This window comes from Diprion similis, chromosome 8 (genome assembly GCF_021155765.1).
Source record: "Diprion similis isolate iyDipSimi1 chromosome 8, iyDipSimi1.1, whole genome shotgun sequence".
NCBI lineage: Eukaryota > Metazoa > Arthropoda > Insecta > Hymenoptera > Diprionidae > Diprion > Diprion similis.
The window spans coordinates 22,687,002-22,711,063 of record NC_060112.1 but is presented as its reverse complement, the minus strand read 5'-3'; the positions used below and the strand labels follow the sequence as shown (position 1 = coordinate 22,711,063).

Sequence of the window (24,062 nt, the reverse complement as noted above, 5' to 3'; positions counted from 1 at the left end):
GCCACGCAATAACAATTGATTACGTGAAGACCGGCCGTTGGGAAGAATGTTGAAATATGCTCATCGACAAAAAAAAAAAAAAAATAATAAAAAAAATAATATCGTGAATAACGACGATCAGTTTGCAAAAAAGTACCAGCAAACATCGCGCTTACATACAAGATGTGATGAAGAGCCACAAATCCGCAGTACCGTTTAGAAAAACTGTGGCCTGGTTGAGCAGGGTGGAAATGAAATTCATCTGAAGTAGAACGAAGGATGAGGCGTGTGTCAAATCCCGAGGGTGAGATGAATCCGGAAGTGACTTTCTCACGGCTGATCTAAGAATAGGTTTTGCATGAAGACCCGAATAGACGACACCCCCGCATTTCGAGGGTTTGGTGAGTGGGAGGTTGTTGCGATTCTCACCGGTATGGTGGCTATTTTAATCTCGTTTAGCGAGGCACGTTCCTTGGAAGGAGGGGTTGGGGTGGGAATGTTGTGGCTGTTACGAATCCAAATACGGTGAACCGCTATCGGCAGCATTGCCCTTCGCCTGGTGGAAAGGCGACCTGGAGGGGATCGGAGACTCGTGTGTCTCGCCACGTGCCCAGCGTGCCTTGGGAACACTGTTATTGCGATATCGGTTACCAGACATCGTGGACTTGTGGGGAACGCAGTACTGGATCGTCAACGGCCCGGTGCACAGTTTACCTGGAGAGCCGGCTTTTCCTGATCCCTAAATTTTACTCGAACGGTATAAACGACGATCCTTTTCTTAACGTGTATACGAGATTTATATATTCAAAGACAGTACAGTACAGCACAGTACTTGTCGCAAAAAAATTCAAGTTCATTTACGAATATTGACAATTATTCACCATGGAGGTAACGTCCGTCGACAATGCTAAAGTGCCTGATTCCGTCTACTCCAATAGCTGCAGCAACAGCCAGTCGCAAAGCAGGTTGGTCACGTCGTCGTAATGTCCCTTACACTCGTCCTTATGACGTCCATGTGAATTAAAATATACGCAGATTTTTTTTTCATGCGTGATTCAAGTCGTCACCGTTAATACTGATCTACATGATCCTCTTTCTGTGAAATTTTTCATAAAAAAATAATGCAAAGAATTTTGTAGTGATGTAAAAAATACCTTTTATTTATTTTTTTATACAAATGAAAATAAAAGGCCACGAAGGCTGTTTGTTTTTTGTAATTTCCAATCGGTAATTTAAGTCTGTTTTCGAAAAAGAAGGTCGAAAAAAAGGTAAGTTGAGATAAAAGGTATAGGGGAGGATGGAGCTAAGTGAGCCCCTTAAGTAAATAATGCCTAAAATCAGAATAAAACGCTTAGAGTTATTATGATTTCTAAATAATTCATATTTAAGAAGAAGAAGAGGGGGTTAATTTTATTCCTTGTTATTTAAAAACTTCCAGGGGGTCCACTTTGCTCCACCCTCCCCTACACACATGAATTACAAAATTCAGTTAAAAAGAGACTGCACGTTGGTATATATTTACGAAGAAACTCTGTTCTATCCAGAAAAAAATTCTTACCCATTCACACATGAGTTTGCATGTTTATGTACACAGATATCAGGTAACATAAATAGGAATAACCTTTTTTTATCATCCAAGACGAGTTATTCATTCTTTCACGAAATATTGTTGAGCATCGATACCCCAAGCCTCTTCCAAATGGACTTGAAACCGTTTTCAATCTTCAACGAAAAGTCAGTGGCATACTGTCCCGGGTATTGAAATGTTTGTAAGAAATGTACTTTTTCATAAAAAAAAAAGTCGGGTCTCATGAATCATGACGTAGTTGAAAAATAATTTTTTTTACCTTGGGTGGGAAAAATCATCTTTGGGGAGGTTGTAGATTTTTTCACAATTTCTTTTTTATGAAACTTGGAATCAAACCGAGCATTTTATTTCAGTGAAATTTTACTGTCAGACCTTACGTTATTGCTGTCCGTTTTCTTGAAGAATGTCACAGTATTTGAACAAAAAAAATCACAACTCAAGACCGTACGGTTTAAAAAATCTGCCGAAAATTTCAAGTCTTTTTCTGGGCTAAAAGAAAACTGAAAAAAATTAAAAACTAAATCCGAACAGATGAGGTCGACCCCAGGTCGAGTTTTAATCAAGTTTCTACGGGCTCACAAATAATTTTATATATCAATGTAACATCTGACGTAATTTTGGGATACGCGTGCAACGAGATGAAAATGATCTCGACGGTATAAGCGTTGCTAAACTCTGTCCACATTCTATAAAGTATTAATAGATATGATAAGTTCAGTAAATTTACCATAACTTACGAAACGTCCTATTTTCAGCTTTATATGGTTTATATTTACATTTCCTTCTTTGGGATATACTGCAGTGGTTCCAAATATATTCGTGGCACCTACGCTATGTGTAAATATATCGATAAACACGAGGCAAGAACAAAGCCATTGTTTCACAATTCGCGTGAGCTTTAAGTAGCCATAAATAAACGACCTAAATCGAATTTAGTCGCCGATGATTATGCCTGGTTAACACGCTTCCCCTCTCCGGTATTGTAGAACAGGTGTATTAATATCGCTATCGCAACAGGTGTATAATCATCAGCTGGATCCGTAAGCTTCTAATTGAGACGCCTGACCATCTCGCTGCTGCTACTACTTGTTTCCACCACGTGGCTCGTCGGGCGTTAACTTTTTTTTCGATTCACACTCTGCAGGCACTCGATCAAAGACATCGATAAATTTTTCAAAGTTTAAATCACGGTTAAACGAGATGTAAAATATTAATCTTCCGACGATTTCCCGCTTCGTTTATAGTTGTTACACTTACCTCGATTCGCAATATTCACGTCATATCGCTGATTGGCCCTCGCGCTGGTGAAAGGACGCGTATATTATTACCTGCATTTTGCACGTGTTCAACATGTGAGGAAGGAAGATTTTTTCGCTCAACTCTCCGAGCACGAGGCAGGCCTCGAGACTTTAGAATTCATTTTTCGAAATGGTACGTAATTATGTACACACACTTGTGCTAACGGAAAGTAAATTTGTATTATCACGTGTGTGAATCGCAAGGTATTTGTATGTTTGGAATTCAAATCGTATTTATAAGCTTCTTTTCCGTAACCGTGACATTTTTCGCGGGGTGAGAAAACGCCCTTTTTTCTTTCACGATCGACCTAATATATGCCTTATATGAATCCTTTATCCTTATTCTGTTCTATTCGATTGAACAGTCTTTCTAAAAATTGCGTTAGAAAGTTTTTTTTTCATGGAAAGTGACGCCGAGAAAAACATCGACAAGTTTGAAATGTTGCTGGGAAATTGAAGCCGCTTAGCCTTGAAGTCATAAGATTGCCGAGAGTCACGTGCAGGTATCACGCATGTAACGACATTCCGTATATATGAAACTTGCGAAAAGTAAATTTTTACGGCTATATTCTAATTTCTCAGCTTTCCCGAAATTTTACTCAAAGTAAATAATTCTTCGAATCGTAGGTTCGCGACGACTGTTAAATGTAAATATAAAAGTGATAATTTCCATGCTATATCGATCGTCGAATTATATTTTCATCGCATCGCCTCAACGTTTATTTATTTTTTTAATAACATTATTACACTGAAAATGATATTTGTTTATGGTGTATAATTTTTAATTCATTTTGTCTTTTTAACAGTGACAGTTCCAAGTCGAGGCACAGCAACAGCTCGGCAAGCAGCGGCTACTGCGGTGGAAATCCTTCGACCCTTGGTTCTTGGTGAGTCGAAAAAAGCCTATATATATAAATATATATATGTATTATTTTTGGAGTTCCGTTACGTTCGCGTTACCTTAGGTACATAAAAATAATTATGATGTAAATCTACGAAATTTAATGTTGCATGGATTCGGCTATCCTTAATCTTCTCCCTCCTTTTACTCCGCCCTGCACGTGTCGTAAAAATAGATGTGCTTGCACAACCACAATGGAAACGCGTAATCGGACACGAGTTATGCATGGCTAAATTCAGTCTTATTATTCGACCTATCGGAGAAAAAAGGCCATCAAGAGGGTTGTGATCAGGGTTGCGAAGATGGTAATTGAAAAATAATACATTATCCATCACCAAAATAATTGGTAACGCATCGAAACAAGGATTCTTAATTATTTGAATATCGACAATGGATGATAACACAATTGGGGATTATCAAATTATTGATTGATTGATTTGAATTGCATTAACTTTTACAAGAGTATTCAGTAATTAATTTGATTATTGCATCAAACATTACTAAATTAATGGGCCATCATTATCGCAATATTGCATTCATGGATTATCATTCCGATAATCATGAGTGCAGTGATAGTGAGAAAAATGAAATTTTCAAAAACGATATCAAAGATTACTTATAGTCCATATTTTTTTTACCTTTTATTAGGCAATGCAGTATATTTCCTGTAAAGGTAAGGTCACAACGACTGAAAACATCCTGAATAAATCATACCGAGTATTTGCAGTTAAATAATTTTCAAATAACGGTTATATTGATAATTATGATTCATCAGATTCGACGCCTGTATAACAGAGTCGAAAGACGGTGCTCGAAGTTCCGTTAATTTCGAATTTGTTTAAAACAGCGTTTCACCGATATTTTTCAGAAGGCCGCAGTCGTATGTATACCAGCTATATGCACACTGTGCATTAATGTTCGCACTTTTCAACCTCTATTACTCAGCGCACGTGTAGCGTCATGTGCGCTTAGACTTGCAGATTGTGAAAGTGGAGGGAATCGCTGCAGTCCATTCGCACTGTTGCACAATTTTCCTTCGATAAATAAATGGCTTCGACTTCTTCGATCAGCTCTGCAATGCGAGTGATTTTAAGTTAATTTTTATGGCATGGGCATTGAAAATTCCACTTTTTGTGGCAGTGACGCTTTATACGGCAGCGAACAAAGTTGCGGAATAAAGTCTTTATTCCGTAGTTTTGATGCGCAGTTCGAAGTGCGCATCCCAAACTGCCGAATAAAGTAGCTTCGTCGAACAGATCGCGACATAACCTCACTCTTCGTTTTGCTTTTCAATGCCCGTAGCGTAAAAAATATTGTATGTGGCATGACCGTAAACCGTTTTTTGGCTCGGATAATTTCAGTACTCGCTTCCGGCTGGCCTTCAGTTCGTCCTGAAATCTTTATCCTTGCCAAAAAAACAGGAGGTTTACGAGCATGCCACATAAATAGCTATTATTGTTAGATCCAAGTTCTTCTCGACTGCAGGAGTCAGCAAAAATTTGCGCTCTGAAACGTGCCCTCAAAGCTCAAACAGCACTTAATCTCTGTTTGTTAGAAAGAAAAAATCTCGTGTTCAGGCTATGCGTGACCGTTGTCCAATTATTAATAACGAGACCCGGGCAAGCCTTATAGAAATTGCGTTAATTGCCTCATCGACGTTGACTGTAATTATCAGAGTTGGGTGTATACCTACGAGTGAGTTCCCATCTACAATATCCTTTTCCAAAATTCCCCTCCACGAATTCCCTCAAATAAAATTTTCCTTCCTCAATATAACTGTACGTTTATTAATGTTCGTGAAATTATTTATCTATTTTTCAATTCACTTATTTATACATTTCTTCATATTATTTTTTTTTTTAATTTCTAATAAATTCGTAGAAAAAGAAACAGAGTTTTTAATTGAATTTTACCTGCTTCGCCATATTGATTTACGTATTGCGAAAATGCCTGACATCCCGATCTTTGCTAACGATGAAGTATCTTACAAGTTAATTAATCAAGCTAGTGAAAAAAAGATGTTGTTAAAATGAGACACATTTATCTTAGCAGATCTTCAAACAGACTTGATAGGCTTTTTTTCGCATTTTCTGAGAAAACAAACATACTTATTGTGAAATGTGTACGTGTGTGTAATTCCTACTGAATTTATCGAAAATGGGAAGGAAGATATTTATTAATTGTATTTTACACGGTGACATTTAAATTCAGAGTTTCTATTTTATACTCGTTTTCAAAGAACTTTGGTTAATTCTGTGTACTGCGACTGAAACTTGTTACGCGACGTGATGAATGAAAATTTAAAAACGCTAGCTGAAAACTTTTGCGAGCATGAAAACCTGCAGCGTATAAAAATGTAATTCTGGAATGGACGTGGATATTGTTTGTTATACAACGCGAGTTCGTAACAATGTCTCAGGAACACTGTAAAAGAAAAAAGCTGGGGGGAAAGAGTGAGAAGGAAACCATAGAAAAATATAATAAAGGTATTCAGCAGACGGTTTAAAATACATACTCATGTTTAACTATAATTTTCTCCACAATATATTGCAAGGTTTTTCATCGAAAAGGAAAGGAGGAAAGTATGCTACGCCAGAATTCACTAATATTATAATCGACACTGACTTATCTTGAATACACTAGAGTTATTTTAGCTCTACAAGATTGAGACGTATAATTATAAGGCAAATAATGTAACAAATAAAATACAATATACGATAAGGTGTAAGTAAGAAAAGAAACATATATATATATATATATATATATATATATATATATATATATATATATATATATAGCGCCAACTTTGTTGGCTTCCGCGTTGAAAAGGTCAGACTGGCAATGAAGTAAATCCCGGAAGCTCGAACATAGGTTAAGCAGCCAACAGTATGAAAAGAGAGAAAGTATCGTTACGGGTGCACTTATTTTGCGGTAAAAGTTCAGATTATGTCTGAGTCCGTGTGGAGAAAGTGCCGAGAATATTTCGTTGCATAACGCAAAGTCTGTAAATTTTTTTCAAAAGTTCTGCCAGAAATATATCTAATATGGTATGTTTTTGTCCTGGAGATCCTGCAGGAGAGAAAAATCTGATTCTTTCTGCAGGTATTATAATTCGATATTTCGTCTCGCCACCGTTCATCCTGTAGGCTACTCAGATTTTATTTAGTCGGTTATTTTTGTCGTAGCAACAATTATTATTATGATTATTCTTTTTCATGTAACACGGAATACTTGCGGCTGTACAGCGAAATTGATTCTCGGCTTAAAGCTGAACGCTCGGAGTAATTCGATATCGATAATTCCAAGCTAGAGAAATTGAAGTGAGTGTGTGCGTCCCTTTAAATGCCACGTAATTTCAACGTGACTTGGTTGTATAATTTCGTGTTTGGCAAACTGCGTTGTATAAAGCGTCGGAGACAGCTGATTATGGAAGGTTTCAGGACGATAATTAGATACTATGTCGGGAATGAAAAAACGTTGATTACATCAAAGTTTTTTCACTTTTCTGTTGATTCCAACAGGATTTACCAACTACTCATCGATATCGCGGGCAGAGCTGCCTCATATAATTGAGGTGATCACGTTTCAGAAAGCAGAGAACCGAACAGACTTAGATGTAAGAGAAGGAGAAAGGAGTAAGATGAAGATAAAAAAATAAACGATAATCTCAAAGTACCGCGACTGACTTGGCCTGCGTTCGGTTCTAGGCAAAAAGGATCAATCCGAGTTGAACATTAGCATGTATTTTGAGATTATCTGTAAATATTTGGCGCAAGTAAAACTTTGAACCATCAGAGAAGAGGGCGTCAGAAACGAAGCAAACTCATTCATAATTCATACCTTTTTTTTCTTACCACTTCAGCAATGTGACTATACTCCAGCCTATCAGCAAGCGAGAGGACAAGGAGCACAAGAAGAAAAAATCAAAGCCGGTCATCGTTGCTCCAGGGGAATCGGAATTTGCTGAAGGAGCTAAAGAGTCACCTCTGCAGGATGGAGCAACACCGGTTCCCGCTTTCGTCGGTGTTTCCCAACAGACGGAATCGCAAGAGACAGGTTAGTTCATAGTAACAATAGCAAAAACAATTTGTTTTTGAAAAAAAGCAGAGAGGACGCATATTTTTTTTCGTCGTATCTAGGATTGAAACATGAAAATATGGTCAGAAATGTTGAAATTGAATAACAGTTTAAAATTAAGAGCAAAAGTTCGTATATACTGGAGTATCACTGTTCGATTAGTATCGAATTATTTGGACGATTATTTTTAAGGGTACTTCTCTCGGGACAAAGATCATTATAATAGCCATCACCGTGCGGGGTTATTCGTTATTAAATCGCACTAAACGTGCGTTTTACGTAAGAGTTCAATTCCTAGTTTACGATTACGAAACCACGTATAGGGGTTGATAAGAAACGTGAGCCATACGTTACGTATGCACCATAACAACACAGAGTCAAATATAGGCTTGCGTATTTAATATTTATAGGTTCGTTGAACAACTCCCATCGAGTCAAATTTAGAGTGATTTGATTGACTTAAAGCGTTTGGAGTGGAAAAGTTCACTCAAGAGTGAATATTCACGCCATCGTGCGAGTTGCGCAGTTTTCATTCCAAGGAAATTTAGAGAGATCGAAATCGTTCGATTGCACGAATAAAGTGCCTATGTAATGAGCGTTTTTGTGGGTGTTTATCAGTGGAAGCAGCGCCTCTTCAGATGGTGGATGCAACGAATCCTGAAAACCGGAATTCCGATTCGGAAGTCACCCTTGATGATTCCGCATCGGTAACGCGTTGCTTGACTGACGACGTCGAGTTCCAGACTAACGTTAGTACCAAGTATACCTAATAAATTTTTCGTTTAGCAAAAACCACCTTAACGCTTTTGAGAAAGTTGTGCCATAGCAAGACGAAGGACGGGTAAAAACTCGAGACACTTCGCATAACTGACTAAATCGTTACGAAATCTCGAGCTCCTACCTTTATACATGGAAAAATATTTTGACAGTTATAATTGGAAAAGCGACGTGGTGCATTATTTTCTAAGGCAAGGTTTCGAAGGAAAAAGAATGATTCTTCAAACGAATCACCATACTAATTATTCCTGATCGATTATTATTAGACTGTTGCACAGAGCTTAAGGTATTATGCAGAAACTTAGGAATAATCATCCTTAGATATGTGGGTGTCAACAAGGGTACCACGGTTCAAAGTTCATTTGTAAGTTCCAGAGCTTCATGCCCTCACCTCGCATGTGCCAAATGCTTCATACGCCAAAGGGAAGCATGGGTAAAATAATTCGACTACACTTAAATCGCGTTCATCACATGCTTCCAAAGGTAGTAATCCCATTCTTTATATCGTATACTCGGCTGCGCGGGAGAATTTGAAGCACATACAGTTTTACCATTTTTACTAACCATATCCTCATGCTGTAAACACGTGGTAAACAAAATATGATATTTCTAATCCTGTTAAATAACTCCATAAATTCATCGCAATGTGTGTATTGTATATGTCAATATGTTACGTGATTATTGTTCATAATCTCACGGTTGTTATAGAATACTAATCTCAAACTAATTCTCTTCTAACTTGTAGAGTATATTCGTATTGGAATGCATCTTCGTACCTAACTTCCAAAAGTCTGGTGTAGATTTTTATGTAGTTGTTAATTCTTACTTATAGTCATACCCATGCGAAATTAAAGTTTACATCGGTCTTTATCACCTGTTTCCCACAGGAAGAATTTTCCGTTGTAATTTCAATGGTCGACGGCGTTGTTCTATACACAACTACATCCCTGAGCACTGCCGTGGGATTTCCGAAAGATACTTGGGTTGGTAGATCCTTCGTCGACTTTGTTCATCCGAAGGACAGAAATACCTTCACCGATCAGATAGCCAAAGGCATAGCTAGACCGCATTTAGAGAACTCAAAAGGTTGGTGTGATTCTTGGATCGTCTTCTAGATGTCCTCTTTTGACGAATGATAGATTCGTCCGGAGAACTCCTGGATTTTCACCTTTCAGGTCTGAACGGACATCGAATCAGTATATTCTGTAGACTGCAAAAGTACAAAGGTGCGGAATACAACAGTAACTCTGCAAATGGAAATCTCGAAGTTGAAAAACCAGTTAGATATCTACCCCGCCGTCTGAGCATAACTTGTAGAGATTTGTTCGAAAGCAGTTCTGTCCAACATCCTGAGGCGATATTCCTTGTAGTAACAGCTCAGCCTGTTCAATCCGCCTACAAAGGTAGTTGTTTATCTATACCTATTTGTTTCATATTACATAACGATCGTTCACACCTACGGTACTTTCAATGAAAATGATCCATGCAGTTAAAAAGCGATTCCCTGAATAATGTTCGTGTATGGTACCATATCGTTATTCGCAGTATCCGAAGAAACGATAATGTCTTCGACATTTACAACTCACCACACGGTGACGTGCCGTCTTTCATACTGTGATCCAGAAGTGATCCAATACTTTGGATACTTACCGCAGGAAATGATCGGCCGTTCGTTATTCGAATTTTACCACCCGGAAGATTTACCGTTTATCAAAGACATCTACGAGGCTGTGAGTACGCGAATATCATATCGGCTAATTAGTAAAATACTCTCGTTTCGAATGAATCCCCTTTTTTATAACCTCAGATACCTCTATCTTATAGGTCATCAAACTGCAGGGCAGATCCTTTAGGTCCAAGCCTTACAGGTTCGCGGTACGAAACGGTGGATACGCCACTCTGGAGACGGAATGGTCATCATTCGTTAATCCGTGGTCAAGAAAGCTGGAATTCGTTGATGGTCGTCATCGTGTTCTGAAGGGTCCGATTAATCCGAACGTCTTTCAACCATCAAATGATATCGGAAATAGCGGTGTCTTCGGTATCTGCGAAGAGGTACTCAAAGAGAGTAAAATTATCCAGGGCGAAATCCACGCCTTACTTAACGAGGTACTGATCTAAAGACGAATAACAAATCGTCGTCATTGCATATTTTCCTTCTTCACTTTTAACATACACAGCGCTTAACTAAAGCAACTTATGGCAGTTTACAGGAAGTGCGATACTGCGTCTCTCTAAACATTAAATCAACTCCTTTATTTAGATCCAGATGTTACTGAACAATCCCAGAATCTGGTCACCTCAATCATAATTTTCTTATAATTCTCTACGTAGAAAATAAAACATACAAATGTAATTAGAAAGAAATAAATTACAAATTGCATTAGCATTTTGTGATGAAAGAAAGAATAAAAAAAAAACGAAACAATTATATTTTCCAATCAGTACGTAATTGGGTCTGCATGTATCCTATATTTCATGTTCACAAGAATTTGAAACTGCGTTTGCTGTCTTACAATGCCTGCTGATTGTGAATAATGTAAAAACGGGATATTGTCAAGGTTTATTCAATTTGGTTGCAGTTCACATACAAAAAATGACCCTCATTTCTTCCAATGGAAAGATGTTACAATATACTTTCAAAGGGATCGAGTTGTCCCTTGTTTCAGGAGCACGATAGCCTTATGCTCGGTGAAATATCACCGCACCATGAACACCTTGACAGCAAATCGTCACCTGAAACATCTCCTACTTACAGCGAGCTTAATTATTACGAGAAAATACAAAGATATTTCAAAAGTCAGCCATGCACTACTGCCATGTACGAAAGTGAAGAAGAGAATGGCAACGTACTAAGCAGCACTGAGGACGAGTACTTGGATCACAGAGCCAAAAGTGATATCCTGACAGGTGCGTTTCAAGTTTAGAGTTGCGGTATCTACATGAGATCAGTATCCACTCGAATGCTTTAATAGTCTTTGTATCAGATCCTGCGAGCAAGTACGTGTCTCCAGAAAACGGAAGTGGGGCAAGTGGCTGTGAAAGTGTTGAAAATTCAAGCAGTGGTTCAAACATCCAATCCAGTTCAGAGAGTCGAAGAGACATTTCTGTCAAGATCCAAGACATGACGGATACTGCGAGTTTCAAGCTATCCACGCTGACACAGTCTTCCCTTACGAAGCACAAGGAGGACATGGAGAACCTATTGTTGGATCATTGCAGAAAAATCAGGTCGACGACGAAGAGCGATAGATTAAAAAATACACGGCCAAACTCTGTCCTTGAGAAGTCGAGTGACTCTGTTTATCCAAATAAAACACCGACCTTGAAGAGGACTGGTCGTCCTATCGAAAATGGTCCTGGCGTCAAGGTGATTAATTAGACGATGGGAGCTTGCATCTCGGGATTTTGTGTAATGGTATCTTTAATTATCAATATCTATCACGTGCTTTAGGTTTCCAAACGTGACGACATTTCCAAAGTCAATACTTTTGCCGCAGTATCAAGTGCTAGCTTTGTTCAACCTTCCATTATCAACGCTCACAGCAGTTCAAACTTCACTGCGCGAGCCTACAATTCAGTTGGCGTTCCATCAGCTGAAACAGCGCAGCCTTGTACCTCGGCACAAACGTGTGTATTGGTAGCCCATTTTTAGTGTTACCATATTCAATTTTACAATGAGCAGTTTTTTACAAATTTTGGTGTCTCGTAATCCCTTGTGACTAATGATCCTTTGATTTTCATTTCAGCCAGCCATCGCAACTTCCTATAATGTATCCAACGATTATGCAACTGGTTCCACTTTACTACTTTGCAACACCGCGAAATGGATCCGTACCGACATATATTCCTCAGGAACATCCTGGGCCACCTGGGCAAATTCAGTCACCACATCAAACGCTCTACAGTGAGTTCTTCTCGGAAATTAGAATTCGTTTACATAAACGAGGGTAGAAAAAGGATCGCTTAAATACTCGTACGTCTTTTATGATTTTTAGACCATTATCTCACACCTGGCACGGCAATTTATCCATCAGTCATGGGAATACCGACAGCAATGGCGATCGAATACAGGCCGTTCATGATTCCACAGTCTGATTTGGCGCCGAAAAACGTTTGCGAAACTACCCAACCTCCAATGGAAAAGCCAGAACAAGTTCCATGTCAAAATCGACTGGCCAGTCAAGGAACGAGCGTTCAGGCGGAATCTGGAAGCATAATGGCGGTGTCGGAGTGCACGAAAAAGGTAAAGTTTAGTGTCATTCAGTCGCACGAAGCGGAAAATACGTGTTTGATTACTCGTTGGAATGTTTTTGAACTCTGAATATTCGTTTTGAAGGTCTTATCTCCCGGTGAAAACAAATGTCACAGTGATGAAAATGGTACCGCGGCTAAGGTCGCGAAACGAGATCAATCTCCAAAGTATCACGAGGACGATTCAAGTTGTTCTAGTATTTACAGCAGTTCCTGGAACAAAAGTAACAACAGCAGCTTAAACCTGAACTCAAAGGAATCCTCGGAACAGTCAAAGGTTTGTTGATTACTTCAATTCCCTCATCGTGCATTCGGTGGATCTGTCTCAAGGCCATGTTCAGGCGATCATCTTACGTAATTGGTTTTCACAGAGTAATGGCAGCGAACCGACAGATGTCTCGAACAACGACAAAGAGATGAAAGCATTGCGAAAGCAGCCTTCATGGCTGGAAGGAGTCAAATTGACTCCAGAGCTGATTTATCAGTATCAAATGGAGTCGAAGACACTACAGGAGGTTTTAGAGGCAGATAAAAAAGTTTTGAAAAAGTTCACTCAGCCACTTCTTGTCAACGACCAGCTTAGCCAGCTGTACCTTGACTTACAGCTGGAGGGTTTTGGCACAAAACTTATGCTTAACGAAGGCGCCATTTTCAGTGAGAGTGCCAGTGTTACCACCACCGACGAAGCGGTGGAGGACCGTTTGGAGGTGAGCTTCCGTCAACGGCGTTGAACAAGGGAGTAACCCTTCCAAGACTTTCGGAGTTCTTTGTCGTTACTTTGTTGGTTTTTGTTCTTCCTTTTCTTCGTGATTTCATTCTATTTCCCACTTTTAAAAATACTGCATGTTATTAACTCTCTGGACTATGCTCAATCTTCCAATTCCTAATGTTTTCACTACTGGCTATTATACCTGCCTTATACCACTATTCCTAAGTATCGAGAATGGTTTCGTTGACTAAAAGCTATGTACGTTGTATTATACCATACATATTTATATGTGTTGTGGTGTGTGTTTATTATTAGCATAGAGTTTTAAGTGTTTTGAAGAAGTTATTGAGGAATCACTGCGAGTGAAAGTAGATTATAGCAATTTACTGTGGAATTTTGCGATGCAAAATGCTTGAAAATATCGTGAAATATTTTACAGCAAAAAAAGGAGAAGCACTGCTCTATGGAACATGGGAGGCTAGTGATGATCCATGACGAGAACGCCCCACTTCCAGCTTCGTAGAGCCTTGCAGCTGCTAGTGGTTCAGTGTAATTACAGTAGTGTCAAATCAAGATATATATTTATAAGAAAAGAACGAATCGCCAGCTATAAAGGAACTTTATCAGTTGGACGTATACTAAATGTAATTAGAGTAACGAAAATAACAGTACAGGAGAATCTGGCCAATCGAATGAAAACGAAAAATTTTTTTGAACGACGTAATGCAAGTTTTTGCGTCGTACGTTTAATCACAAAACGCTTGCGATCGTATTCACGCAGGATGATGCTTGATAGCTTGAACGCTGAAAAAGCATATTTCCTTGTCAGTATTTTTTTATAAAAGAGAGTATCAAAGATCTTGAAGTGAGTATCGTTGAATTATCAATAATCTGAGTACAGTACAGCAAAAACTAGATACATATTACACGTTAAGTAAAATACAACATAAAATTCTAGTTTCCGGTTAGCGTTCATCATTGTTGCCTGTATAGCGATTTGAATTTTTCACTTTTTTCTTGGATCTGTTAATGTACAATCGAGAGAAAAATCAGAAGATGGGTAAAAATGGGAAAATAAAATAACAGAATGAATGGTCGGAACTCTAGAAAATCGCTTTATGAGAAATTGTAAATACTTAAAAACGATATGGAACAAATTTCAAAAAATTTCATACTGCCCCAAGCCAATCGCCATAGTTGTGTTAACAGAAATGTCATCTGAACCTGTAGATATCAGTAATTTATCCTTTTGAAAATAATGGGAGTAATAATTTTTCAGCAAAATTGACACACGCATACGAATCAAGTAGGAATAGTGAAATTCCTAGCTATCACATTTGCACGAAAATTTTTTAAGAAATTTTTTCAAGTTTTCAATCTTAGACACGTCCGTACAACGCCTGTGTCGTAGTCAAGGTTAAATATAGGTATACACTTGCAGCTATCGAACTGTTATCAATTAACGGCACCACTGAAAATTCTACGTTCCCATAGACGGAGAGAAGAGAATTAATTCAGGTAAACGTGAACTTAAAAATTAAACGAAACAAGTGTTTCAGTTTTAATTTACATCATGATTTAGTAATAAAAGTCGTCCAAAGATTTGTATGATAAATTATATTTCCGTCATTAATAGCACTATATTGTATTGAAGTAATATTATATTGAAGTCAGAATGTAGGTGTAAAATTTTTTTTTTGTCTCTGTAGAGAAAAACGTTAAGCCTAGTTTCTAAGACATATATATGGGTGCGTTCACTCATTCTCGATCAAAAAATATGCAGTTATGTGATCGGTTTCATTACCGATTTATTTCACTGAAAGTACTCTCCAAAAAACGGATTTCCTGAAATTTGCAGGAAATAGATTCAACAATGGATAAAAATCCTATAGCCCTGATGTTTTTTTAACCGATTTTAAATTTTCTTGGTAATTCGGAAACAGCAATGAAAGTTAACGAGAATAAGCGCTTTTTGTAGAAAATTGGACCAAATTGGCAGAAACGGTTAAGCATCGAAAAATAATTGACTTCTAGCCTTCAAAAAATTATAAATCGAGAACGAAGAGGCCTGTAGAACTGAAAATTTCATGAAATTTGTTTTTTGAGGAGTACTTTCAGTAAAAAAATCAACGACGAAATCGGTGACATTTTGTGCGCATATTTTGATTGAAAATTAATGGATGTATATTATATATATATAAAGATATGATATAATATAATTAATTCTGATACCTAGGGTTGAAATATAATTATCCGTACAATTGTAAGTAGATTAATTCATAGAGCATATATCATCTTGAAATGGTTTGTGCAATTCGCTGATATTCAATGGTGGATGACAATTAATTGAAAGATTTTGGATTCTATTTAAATTTTGATTACAGCATGCAATTTTACTCGTTCTTACGTTGCATGATAAAACATATCGCATCGTCGGGTTAGTGGAATAAAGATCCACCTCGGTTTTGAGGGTGAAAAAAGAAACACGTGGTTTTCAGTTTGAAAAAAGAACCACCTCGGTTTTGAAGTCAAAAACAGGACACGTTGCAGATTTTTCTAATAAATTCATTTTTCATTTCAAATTATTTGCAGAATTGTTTTTTAAAGTGGCAAATTTTTAATTTTAATTGTTTATTTTTAATAAATAATTTAATAATTTCTTGAACTTCAAAACCTGCGCGTCTCTCTTTTGAAAATCAAAACGATGTGTCTGTTTATTTCACTAACACGACGACATATAAGCGCGCATTATATTGACTTAAGCACAAATTCTTTATATTCATATTTCTCAACATTGGTTTTTATATTTGAGACTTCGAACTCCTGCCTAATTTTCATTTATAGAAATTTAGAAGGATCACGATCTCTTCAATCGTTTATCTAAAACATATTTACACTCGTTTTGGCTACCTTAGTTGAACTTGGTAACTTTTTTATTCCTGCAGTTATTTTGCATTTTCGATTATTAGTCAGCTTTTTGTATTCCGCAGTATTTTGTAATTGCCTGATTTTTGGCGTTAGCTGGCTAGTGCTTTACGGTAAATTATTGTCCAAGTAAGCATTTCAGTGTTGCATACATCAACCTTGAGGCCATGCATTTAAATATTCAATTTTTACACACAGTGAGAAAAAATGTCTCATCATTTACTCGAATTAACATTCATCCGTCAAACCAAAAGCAACGTCTGTTTCCTTTCGTCAGATTGAGTTATCATTCGAGTAATTAGAACTGAATCATCACTGATCACCACAGGATTTTGTTATCATTTATTTATTATTTTTTCTACAGTTTCGCAAATCATGTACAACCATGTATGCGTAACTCAATTTATTGAGTCACAGCTGGTTGTTTCATTACATGGACCAAATAAACAGTATCTACCGGTAACTAAAAAAATTTAAGTAAAAGCATCGTGCACGTATTATATTAATATATATTATATACGACACTCGTGTAGTCGTAATTGTACACGTAATACAAAAATTCACCTATCTTAATTATTTCATTTTCAACACAAACATTATTGTCAAAAAGAGAGAGAGAGAGAGAAAGAGGAAAACCCGCTTATACGTCTGACTTTCCGAAGCTCGTGAGAGATTGACTTACAGTGCAAAGGTATATAATAAGTGGCTATGACCTATGTTCATCGGTAATAAAATTAACTAAATTTACTATAATTCTAAATCTTAAGGAATAAAGTGTGAAGAAAAAAAATTACAAAAAACAAAAGACAAAAAAAAAAAAAAGAACAATGAACTTAGTATTATATTAATGTATTTTCAAGTGTAGCCTCGCAATAATTGAAGAGAAGAATTGAAAAAGGTTGTGAATGACATTTGTTTATGAAGAAATTTTTGTTTAGAAAGCATGTACGTTACAAGGCCAGTGTTTTGTGAGTAATTTTTTTTTTCAAAAATGCCACTTACAGCCTCTTTTAATTCCCCTCTTCAATTCAAATGGATTTTCCGATGAATTTATCCAACGTGGCGGCATATTACTATATTACTTTTGTGCTGACCAATAAATCTAACGTATTGTAGGAATTAAAAAATTAAACCTAAAACTATCGACGCTATAATAATTTAATTATTGAAGTAGCTATACATAGCTACACGCATACCTGCAGTGGAAACACAATTTATTTATGCTCAGCTTATCAGTACGGAGATAATCCATGATATTTTTATTTAGCAAAACGAATGTACCTTGAAAATAGCAGCTATGTGAAAAACAAGCTCAGCTTTAGATTGGCTAAAGTGACTTGACTTCACTATAAATAAATTAATTGAAATTAATGATAACACCGCGAATGCCTGCAGTGCACGTAATTCGTGTTAAATTTAAGTTTTATCCAGTATATTAATATGGTTAAAATTAAATCACCTCCAATTTATAAATGGTATTTGTACATTATAATCTAATTCACGTTGATTTGGAATATCGAGAATAAAATATGACATATTATATATGAAATTACCGTCGCTTCGACTCCTTTGAATCACCAGCTAATCAATATTACAAGCACTGCAAACATCACTTCTGGCATTGTCTGGATTCTACAGATGTCTAGAGTTCATATATAACTTTACGACCCAACAATCAGTGGATCGTAAATAAAAAATATAGATAGGCTCTCATCAAGACTCATCCATTGTCCCCACGTACTGAGAAACACAAACTAGTGTTAAACGAGTTTACTCCTTAAATTATCGAAATAAAATATTATTGCAGCACCTGTGAAAATATTTAAGCTCAACCTGTCTCACAGTAAATATTGCCGATTTGAGCGAAACATAGAGCTATCTTGGAGTACCATTGCAATATTAAAAAATTTTACTGCAAACCACGAGCAACGTAGTTGTAGCAATAATTACGGTACTGTACCATCTGCAATATAACGTCAATGTTTTGCCGGCGCCTCGTCAGCTGACTGATTAGTGCTAATCATGCGCTGCATATTTTCCTCATCATCGTTTTGCGTACGAGCTTTCAGGTATCCCCTGACGAACGGAGCGACTAGCAACGGGTCCAGCTTCTTTGTGTCTTGAGAAGACACGATACTGACCAGCAATCCGACGCTCATCGAGACGAGCGCACCCGCCAATGTGTACCAAAGGTAACTCAGACGATACAGCGCCCATGGCTCTCTGAAACAATTGGGTCAATTCTGAAGTGCGACTCTCGACTTTGAGGATCGAACCGATTTCCCTAATCCGTTCTCCACACTTTCTGTGCTCCGGCTGTGCAACCTGCGTCACGGAGGACAGCGAAGAGACCAAAGAGCGTCACCACGTGCCCGGATTGAATAAGTAAATAATAAAGTTTCAAGTTTGAAATTTGAATTTCCAAGTAGCCGTGGCAGCTGCGCGCCGGTTCAGGCCTGCATCCAACAGACGACTGCATTGTGAATCCAGAGATCGAGAGTGGGTGGCTCTTACGTTTATGTAATAAGCCCGTATACGAAGACGAAAGACGAAAGAACCGGCGAATCTCACTTACGAGACAATGACTTCGTCTGTTCCATTCAAGACGGCGTTTGGAGGTGAGAACAAAAGCAGGTTCTCCACTTTCGGGAAGGTGTAGGTGCAGCCCTCCGTGCTTACGGGCTTCTCATCGAACCTGAAACGAGCATGACGAAGTCTTGGTAACGCATGAACTCGGGCGTTAATTAATTTTCTATCATATATGATGAGACACACCCACGTACACGCGTGCATGCGAAATACACACCTCAAATGACCGGACGAAATGGCTGCTTGTGCCGTGATGCTCAGCCACGCCATTACACCCAGACCAGAAGCACCGCCGATCAAAGCTCCCTTCGAAAATCCAACGATCGCACTAATTAGGTCATTCAGATTACGTTTATAGTGCACATGGCAGTTGACGAGAAATCAAAGTTATCTACCATTGAATTTACCCACGGAAAGAGGATACCCATTGTGAAGATTCCCAGGGAAGGTCCGTTGGTGATCGAGCCCAGGCTCATGGACAACTGTATACTCGAGAACGATTTTAATGAGGTACACCGTGAATCCTTTTCGGATTGAACGAGAGTTATCGAATCTGTTGTCACTTACCTGAAGAACGTGGGTGCCCATTCTTTCAACGACGAACACAAGTCCGGCACAAAGAGTTCCGAGAGTAACAACGGTCAGTTTCATCAGAAGGTCAGCGACTCTAGGACTGAACGCATTCTTTCGAAATGGTTTTATGAAATCCTCTATCACCACGGCTGCCATCGAATTCAGACCCGTCGATAGTGAGCTAAAAATATCACCGACAATGGTGGACTGATAAGAATATACATACATATGTTTTTTTTTTATGGTTGAGTGATCGGAACGGTTGTTGAAGGGTATTGTATTCAATATTTTTATTTCTGTTTAAGGAAATTGACCGGTCATTCGAAATACGAATATTGCCGAGTGTTGATTCGGCCTATAATGGTAATATTAGAATGTCAAGTTTGGAAGATCTTCAATAAACGACTCGATGTCGACCGTTACGAAAACCAATTTACGTGAGAGGCAAAGGCTTAGCGACACAAACTTTCGTTTGCATTCTACTTTGAAAGTCTGTAGTATACATTTGTGACAGGACAACACGCCAATAGCTATTTATGTGGCATGCCCGTAAATCTCCTGTTTTTTTGGCAAGGATAAAGATTTCAGGACGAGCTGAAGGCGAGCTGGAAGCGAGTACTGAAATTATCCGAGCCAAAAAACGGTTTACGGGCATGCCACATACAATATTTTTTACGGTATGGGCATTGAAAAGCAAAACGAAGAGTGAGGTTATGTCGCGATCTCTTCGACGAAGCTACTTTATTCGGCAGTTTGGGATGCGCTCTTCGAACTGCGCATCAAAACTGCGGAATAAAGACTTTATTCCGCAACTTTGTTCGCTGTCGTATAAAGCGTCACTTTACGGAACGAAAACTGCCACAAAAAGTGGACTTTTCAATGCCCATGCCTTAAAAAGAATATTTCCCATCGTTGAGGGTCGTTTTAACTAACCTGAGAGCAGCGCTGAATACTCCAGCGACAAATAAGCCAGGTAGTCCGGGATAATCGCCGAGGATATCCATCACCAATAAAGGGAGCAGCTGATCCTTGGCTCGAGCAAGCTGTACGGGGTGACATACATTGTTACACGATATTATTTTGGACGGATCACGGCCAGACATCGCGTTCTGATCTCGCAAAGATCAAAGCCGCGAAGTGCTGGATTATTTTGTTTTTCGAAACGATCGGTTTGAAAGTTATTTTAATTCCAGTTTAAGCAGTGGATTGGATCTCACCTTTGTTGTGAGAGGATCGCATTCGTGGTAAGTGGCGTAGATGAGCATGCCGGCGTAGCCGCAGGCGCCTACTAGACTAAGGGCGCCGAAGATGAAGATCCAGACAGCCCTGGGGGGGTTTATTTTAATTTAACTCTCCGAATCACTTTCGTTAATTAAAACGTCTTCAAAGGATTTAATAGGAGTAAAACATCTTCCTACCGTTTTGCTGCGACGAGCGTTGGCAGCGAGAGATAACGCTGGATCATGTTCTGATTTACAGCGGACGTCTGAAGCCAGTGACCAAAGCCGCCAAAAATCAATGCCCAAATCGTGTGTCTAGTCAGGGGGTTCCAGTCCGGGCTAATTGGGTGCCAAGGTCGTTAGAACGGTGAGCAAAGATAAAAAAAATAATCTTGTATCATTTACGTAGTGTTTATCCACAAGGTAATAAGCTACGAGCTATGAATACACTGCAGCTGTGTCTCTGTACACATCATAAGTGAATGAAAGAATTGTTGAATTGCGCCGTTGATGGGTCATAATTTGGACCACTGACCCTGCTAGCATTTAGAGGTCAATGTACTTAAGTTCAAATGTGTTTATCCATTATACACGAGGGGTTCGATCGAAGGCTGAGACCAGCTGCAGACTCTAGAGTTTCTGCAATTTCAGCTTGTCAGACTCGATTTTTTTGGACATTGAATTGTGGTAAATTTCATTTTATTTAGGTGGATGGAAGTCCTCCGATTCTGGAAAGGTTTGGTCAACCTTGTGCTTTAATGGACGGGCATATTATCGCTCGTACTTACTCTGGTAACTCGAGTCTTCCGGACTCCAAGTTCCTCTGAATTACCACTTCCATGCCGCCCAGATTTAGGGTACCCTTGATGATGACCAGCAGTATTGCGCCAAACATAACGACGGTCTGAATGACGTCTGTCCAAACAACGGCTTTGAGACCACCCTGCGCAATAGGATATGAGAGTATAGATTAACAAGTTGGACAGATCATGAGGCGATCGCAATTGAGGGGAACTTATGATATAAATCTTGCTCAATATGCTTACCACGCATGTGTAAAAGATGCAGACGATACACACAAAGGGTGTAATGACGTGAACGTTTATCCCAGTAACTAAAAAATGAAAATAAAAGGTACTCAGGTCACGTTCTAAGAATTCAATTTTAATCATCATTTGACAAATTCCAACAAAATTTTTTACCTTGATTGAAAGCCAGTGCTGGAACGTAGATGACTATGGGCAGCCAGGTTATCTACAAAAGAATAGAAAAAATAAATAAATAAAGAAATTTTATGTCCCCCAATGGTATAAAAAGTTTTGGACGTCCAGTTCAAAGGCTTACAGAGCACACCCAGTATCGTAGATGATTTTTGTAGACGATTCAGGCGCGAAACCTAGCTCGCGCGATATGTGTTGACAGCAATAATTTGACTGCACATAGTTTGCGAGACGTGATAGGTACGCTTAAGAATTCCTAAGTGGGCGGTCGGTCATGATACCCTTGATTCGCGGCAGTTATCGCGTCTGCACATGAATTATTATAATTAGTAAGGCGAGTCGTGACCAATTCCAAGGAGTTTCCTGTGGGCTCACGTTTCAGCTGCAATGCCAAAGAACCGAGTGATTGCACTCGTGCGCTCTCATTTGTTGGAGGTTTGACTTTTTAAGAGAAATAAACGGAAATTCCGGAGACAAAGCGGTTTTTAGCCAAAGAAATCTAAGCTTCGTCTAAGACGGTACATAAATCACAGGTTAAACTGGGCACTTGTTTTCATTCGCACAATGCAATGGTTAAATTTAGTTTCGTAATTATGGTTAGTTGAGTGGCAAATGGCACAATAACCACTCGATGATAAAGTCTACAGTTGATCTATATGCCTTTTAATTAGGGTGATTTCGATCAAAACTTTGCCGTTTCACTGCGAGGAAAATTTTTTTCGATTGAATGCTGGAAGGTCAGAAGGTCACTGTTACAACAGTGTTTGGCAATTACGGTTGCAAAATTGAAAAATGAGATTTAATAATGGTGAAACGCTCATTGCATCTTGTATAAGCATTTCAGTATGTGAAATAATTGAAACGTGACCAAATTAAAGTAAAATAATGGTAACTCTATGTTGATTCAACTTACGATTCCAATAGTGAATAAAACCGACCCAAAGAGTCTAGTCTTCTTGTCGAAACGTCTCTCAAGGTACTCGTACGTGCTGGTTAGTTTAAGGTCGTGAAAAACTGGGAGGTAAACGGTGGTCATTACGATACCCATGAGGACGACGCCGCCCCCAACGAAGAGGTACGTAACACCGTAAACGTAGACCTCGGTGGGGGTCCCGAGGAGTGAAATGCCGGAAATGAAACTGGCTATCAGGCTGAGGCTGACCGGAAATGTGCTCATATTCCTCCCCCCAACAAGGTACTCGTCTTCGCCCGATGACTTTTTGATGAATCCGAAATAGACCCCAACGGCACCGCATGAGACCAGCATCAAAATGAATATCGCGTAGTCGGGAAGCCCAAAGTTTTGCATGGACCGACTCATTTCCTGAACAGTCGGCATCAAGTCTGACAATAGCTCGTTGGCCAAGCCCTCAGATGACATTTTGTGACGGATGACTTTATTTCAGCGAAAAAAGTTTCTCTCTTGCATAAAACGCCCGGCAGTTCGAGTGAGAGAAACCTTCGCCTTTCCTACCACTCTTAAGGTAGGATGAGTACTAAATCTTGTCTCGATATTATTTTCAATCGGATTATTAATATATCGTCGATCCCGATTAAATACGCACCATTTAAACTCGCGATTTTACTCTGCAATGAACTTTATCATAAATCAACAAATGGAATGCCGAGAATGAGGTCGAAATTCGATTTCGAAAATATTTACTACAAGTGCGCTGCCGTTGTCTGGTCAATTGGAGAACGAATGTTTGTGCACACGGTTATTTAGGATAAGAAAAAAAAAAAAAAAAAACGAAAAAAGAATGACGCGTGATTCGAAGAGACTTGAGTATCTTCCGAAGTAAGAAGTTCGAGCTCTTCAGAGCTTTTCGCAAAGAGCAGATCGCGTTCACCCTGCAGTACCGAGGAGACAAAAGGACTGCGACTGTCCGCTTTCGCGTTTGGATAGACTTGTCTCTGTTTTGCGTGAGCGGGCAAGATACTCGAGCTATTAT

General features: G+C 38.6%; 2 protein-coding genes across 2 annotated transcripts; one reads left to right on the top strand and one right to left on the bottom strand.

Annotated features, from left to right (window-relative positions):
* Positions 1-703: 703 nt before the first annotated feature.
* LOC124408776 (period circadian protein-like) lies at positions 704-14,415 on the top strand. The gene is made up of 12 exons (XM_046885965.1): positions 704-944; positions 3,672-3,752; positions 7,629-7,822; positions 10,276-10,290; positions 11,336-11,515; positions 11,608-11,990; positions 12,075-12,250; positions 12,370-12,527; positions 12,619-12,866; positions 12,960-13,151; positions 13,246-13,581; positions 14,023-14,415. Exons 1-12 carry the CDS (start codon positions 862-864, stop codon positions 14,104-14,106), a joined length of 2,130 nt encoding a protein of 709 aa, XP_046741921.1. The 5' UTR covers positions 704-861; the 3' UTR covers positions 14,107-14,415.
* Positions 14,416-17,006: 2,591 nt separating this feature from the next.
* LOC124409314 (sodium-coupled monocarboxylate transporter 1-like) lies at positions 17,007-23,576 on the bottom strand. Its single transcript, XM_046886855.1, has 12 exons — positions 23,024-23,576; positions 22,093-22,144; positions 21,937-22,004; positions 21,679-21,833; positions 21,089-21,229; positions 20,888-20,996; positions 20,604-20,713; positions 19,665-19,851; positions 19,493-19,579; positions 19,315-19,403; positions 19,084-19,203; positions 17,007-18,731 (listed from the first exon to the last, which is right to left on the bottom strand). Exons 1-12 carry the CDS (start codon positions 23,489-23,491, stop codon positions 18,485-18,487), a joined length of 1,833 nt encoding a protein of 610 aa, XP_046742811.1. The 5' UTR covers positions 23,492-23,576; the 3' UTR covers positions 17,007-18,484.
* Between the last annotated feature and the right edge of the window lie 486 nt (positions 23,577-24,062).

Coding starts and splice junctions, on each gene's coding strand:
- LOC124408776 (XM_046885965.1), top strand. CDS start 862: ATGGAGGTAACGTCCGTCGACAATGCTAAAGTGCCTGATTCCGTCTAC. Junction 12,867..12,959: donor TGTCGGAGTGCACGAAAAAG/GTAAAGTTTAGT, acceptor TTCGTTTTGAAG/GTCTTATCTCCCGGTGAAAA. Junction 13,582..14,022: donor CGGTGGAGGACCGTTTGGAG/GTGAGCTTCCGT, acceptor AATATTTTACAG/CAAAAAAAGGAGAAGCACTG.
- LOC124409314 (XM_046886855.1), bottom strand. CDS start 23,491: ATGTCATCTGAGGGCTTGGCCAACGAGCTATTGTCAGACTTGATGCCG. Junction 22,145..23,023: donor TTTTATTCACTATTGGAATC/GTAAGTTGAATC, acceptor ATTCTTTTGTAG/ATAACCTGGCTGCCCATAGT. Junction 18,732..19,083: donor ACAGACGAAGTCATTGTCTC/GTAAGTGAGATT, acceptor CAATTGTTTCAG/AGAGCCATGGGCGCTGTATC.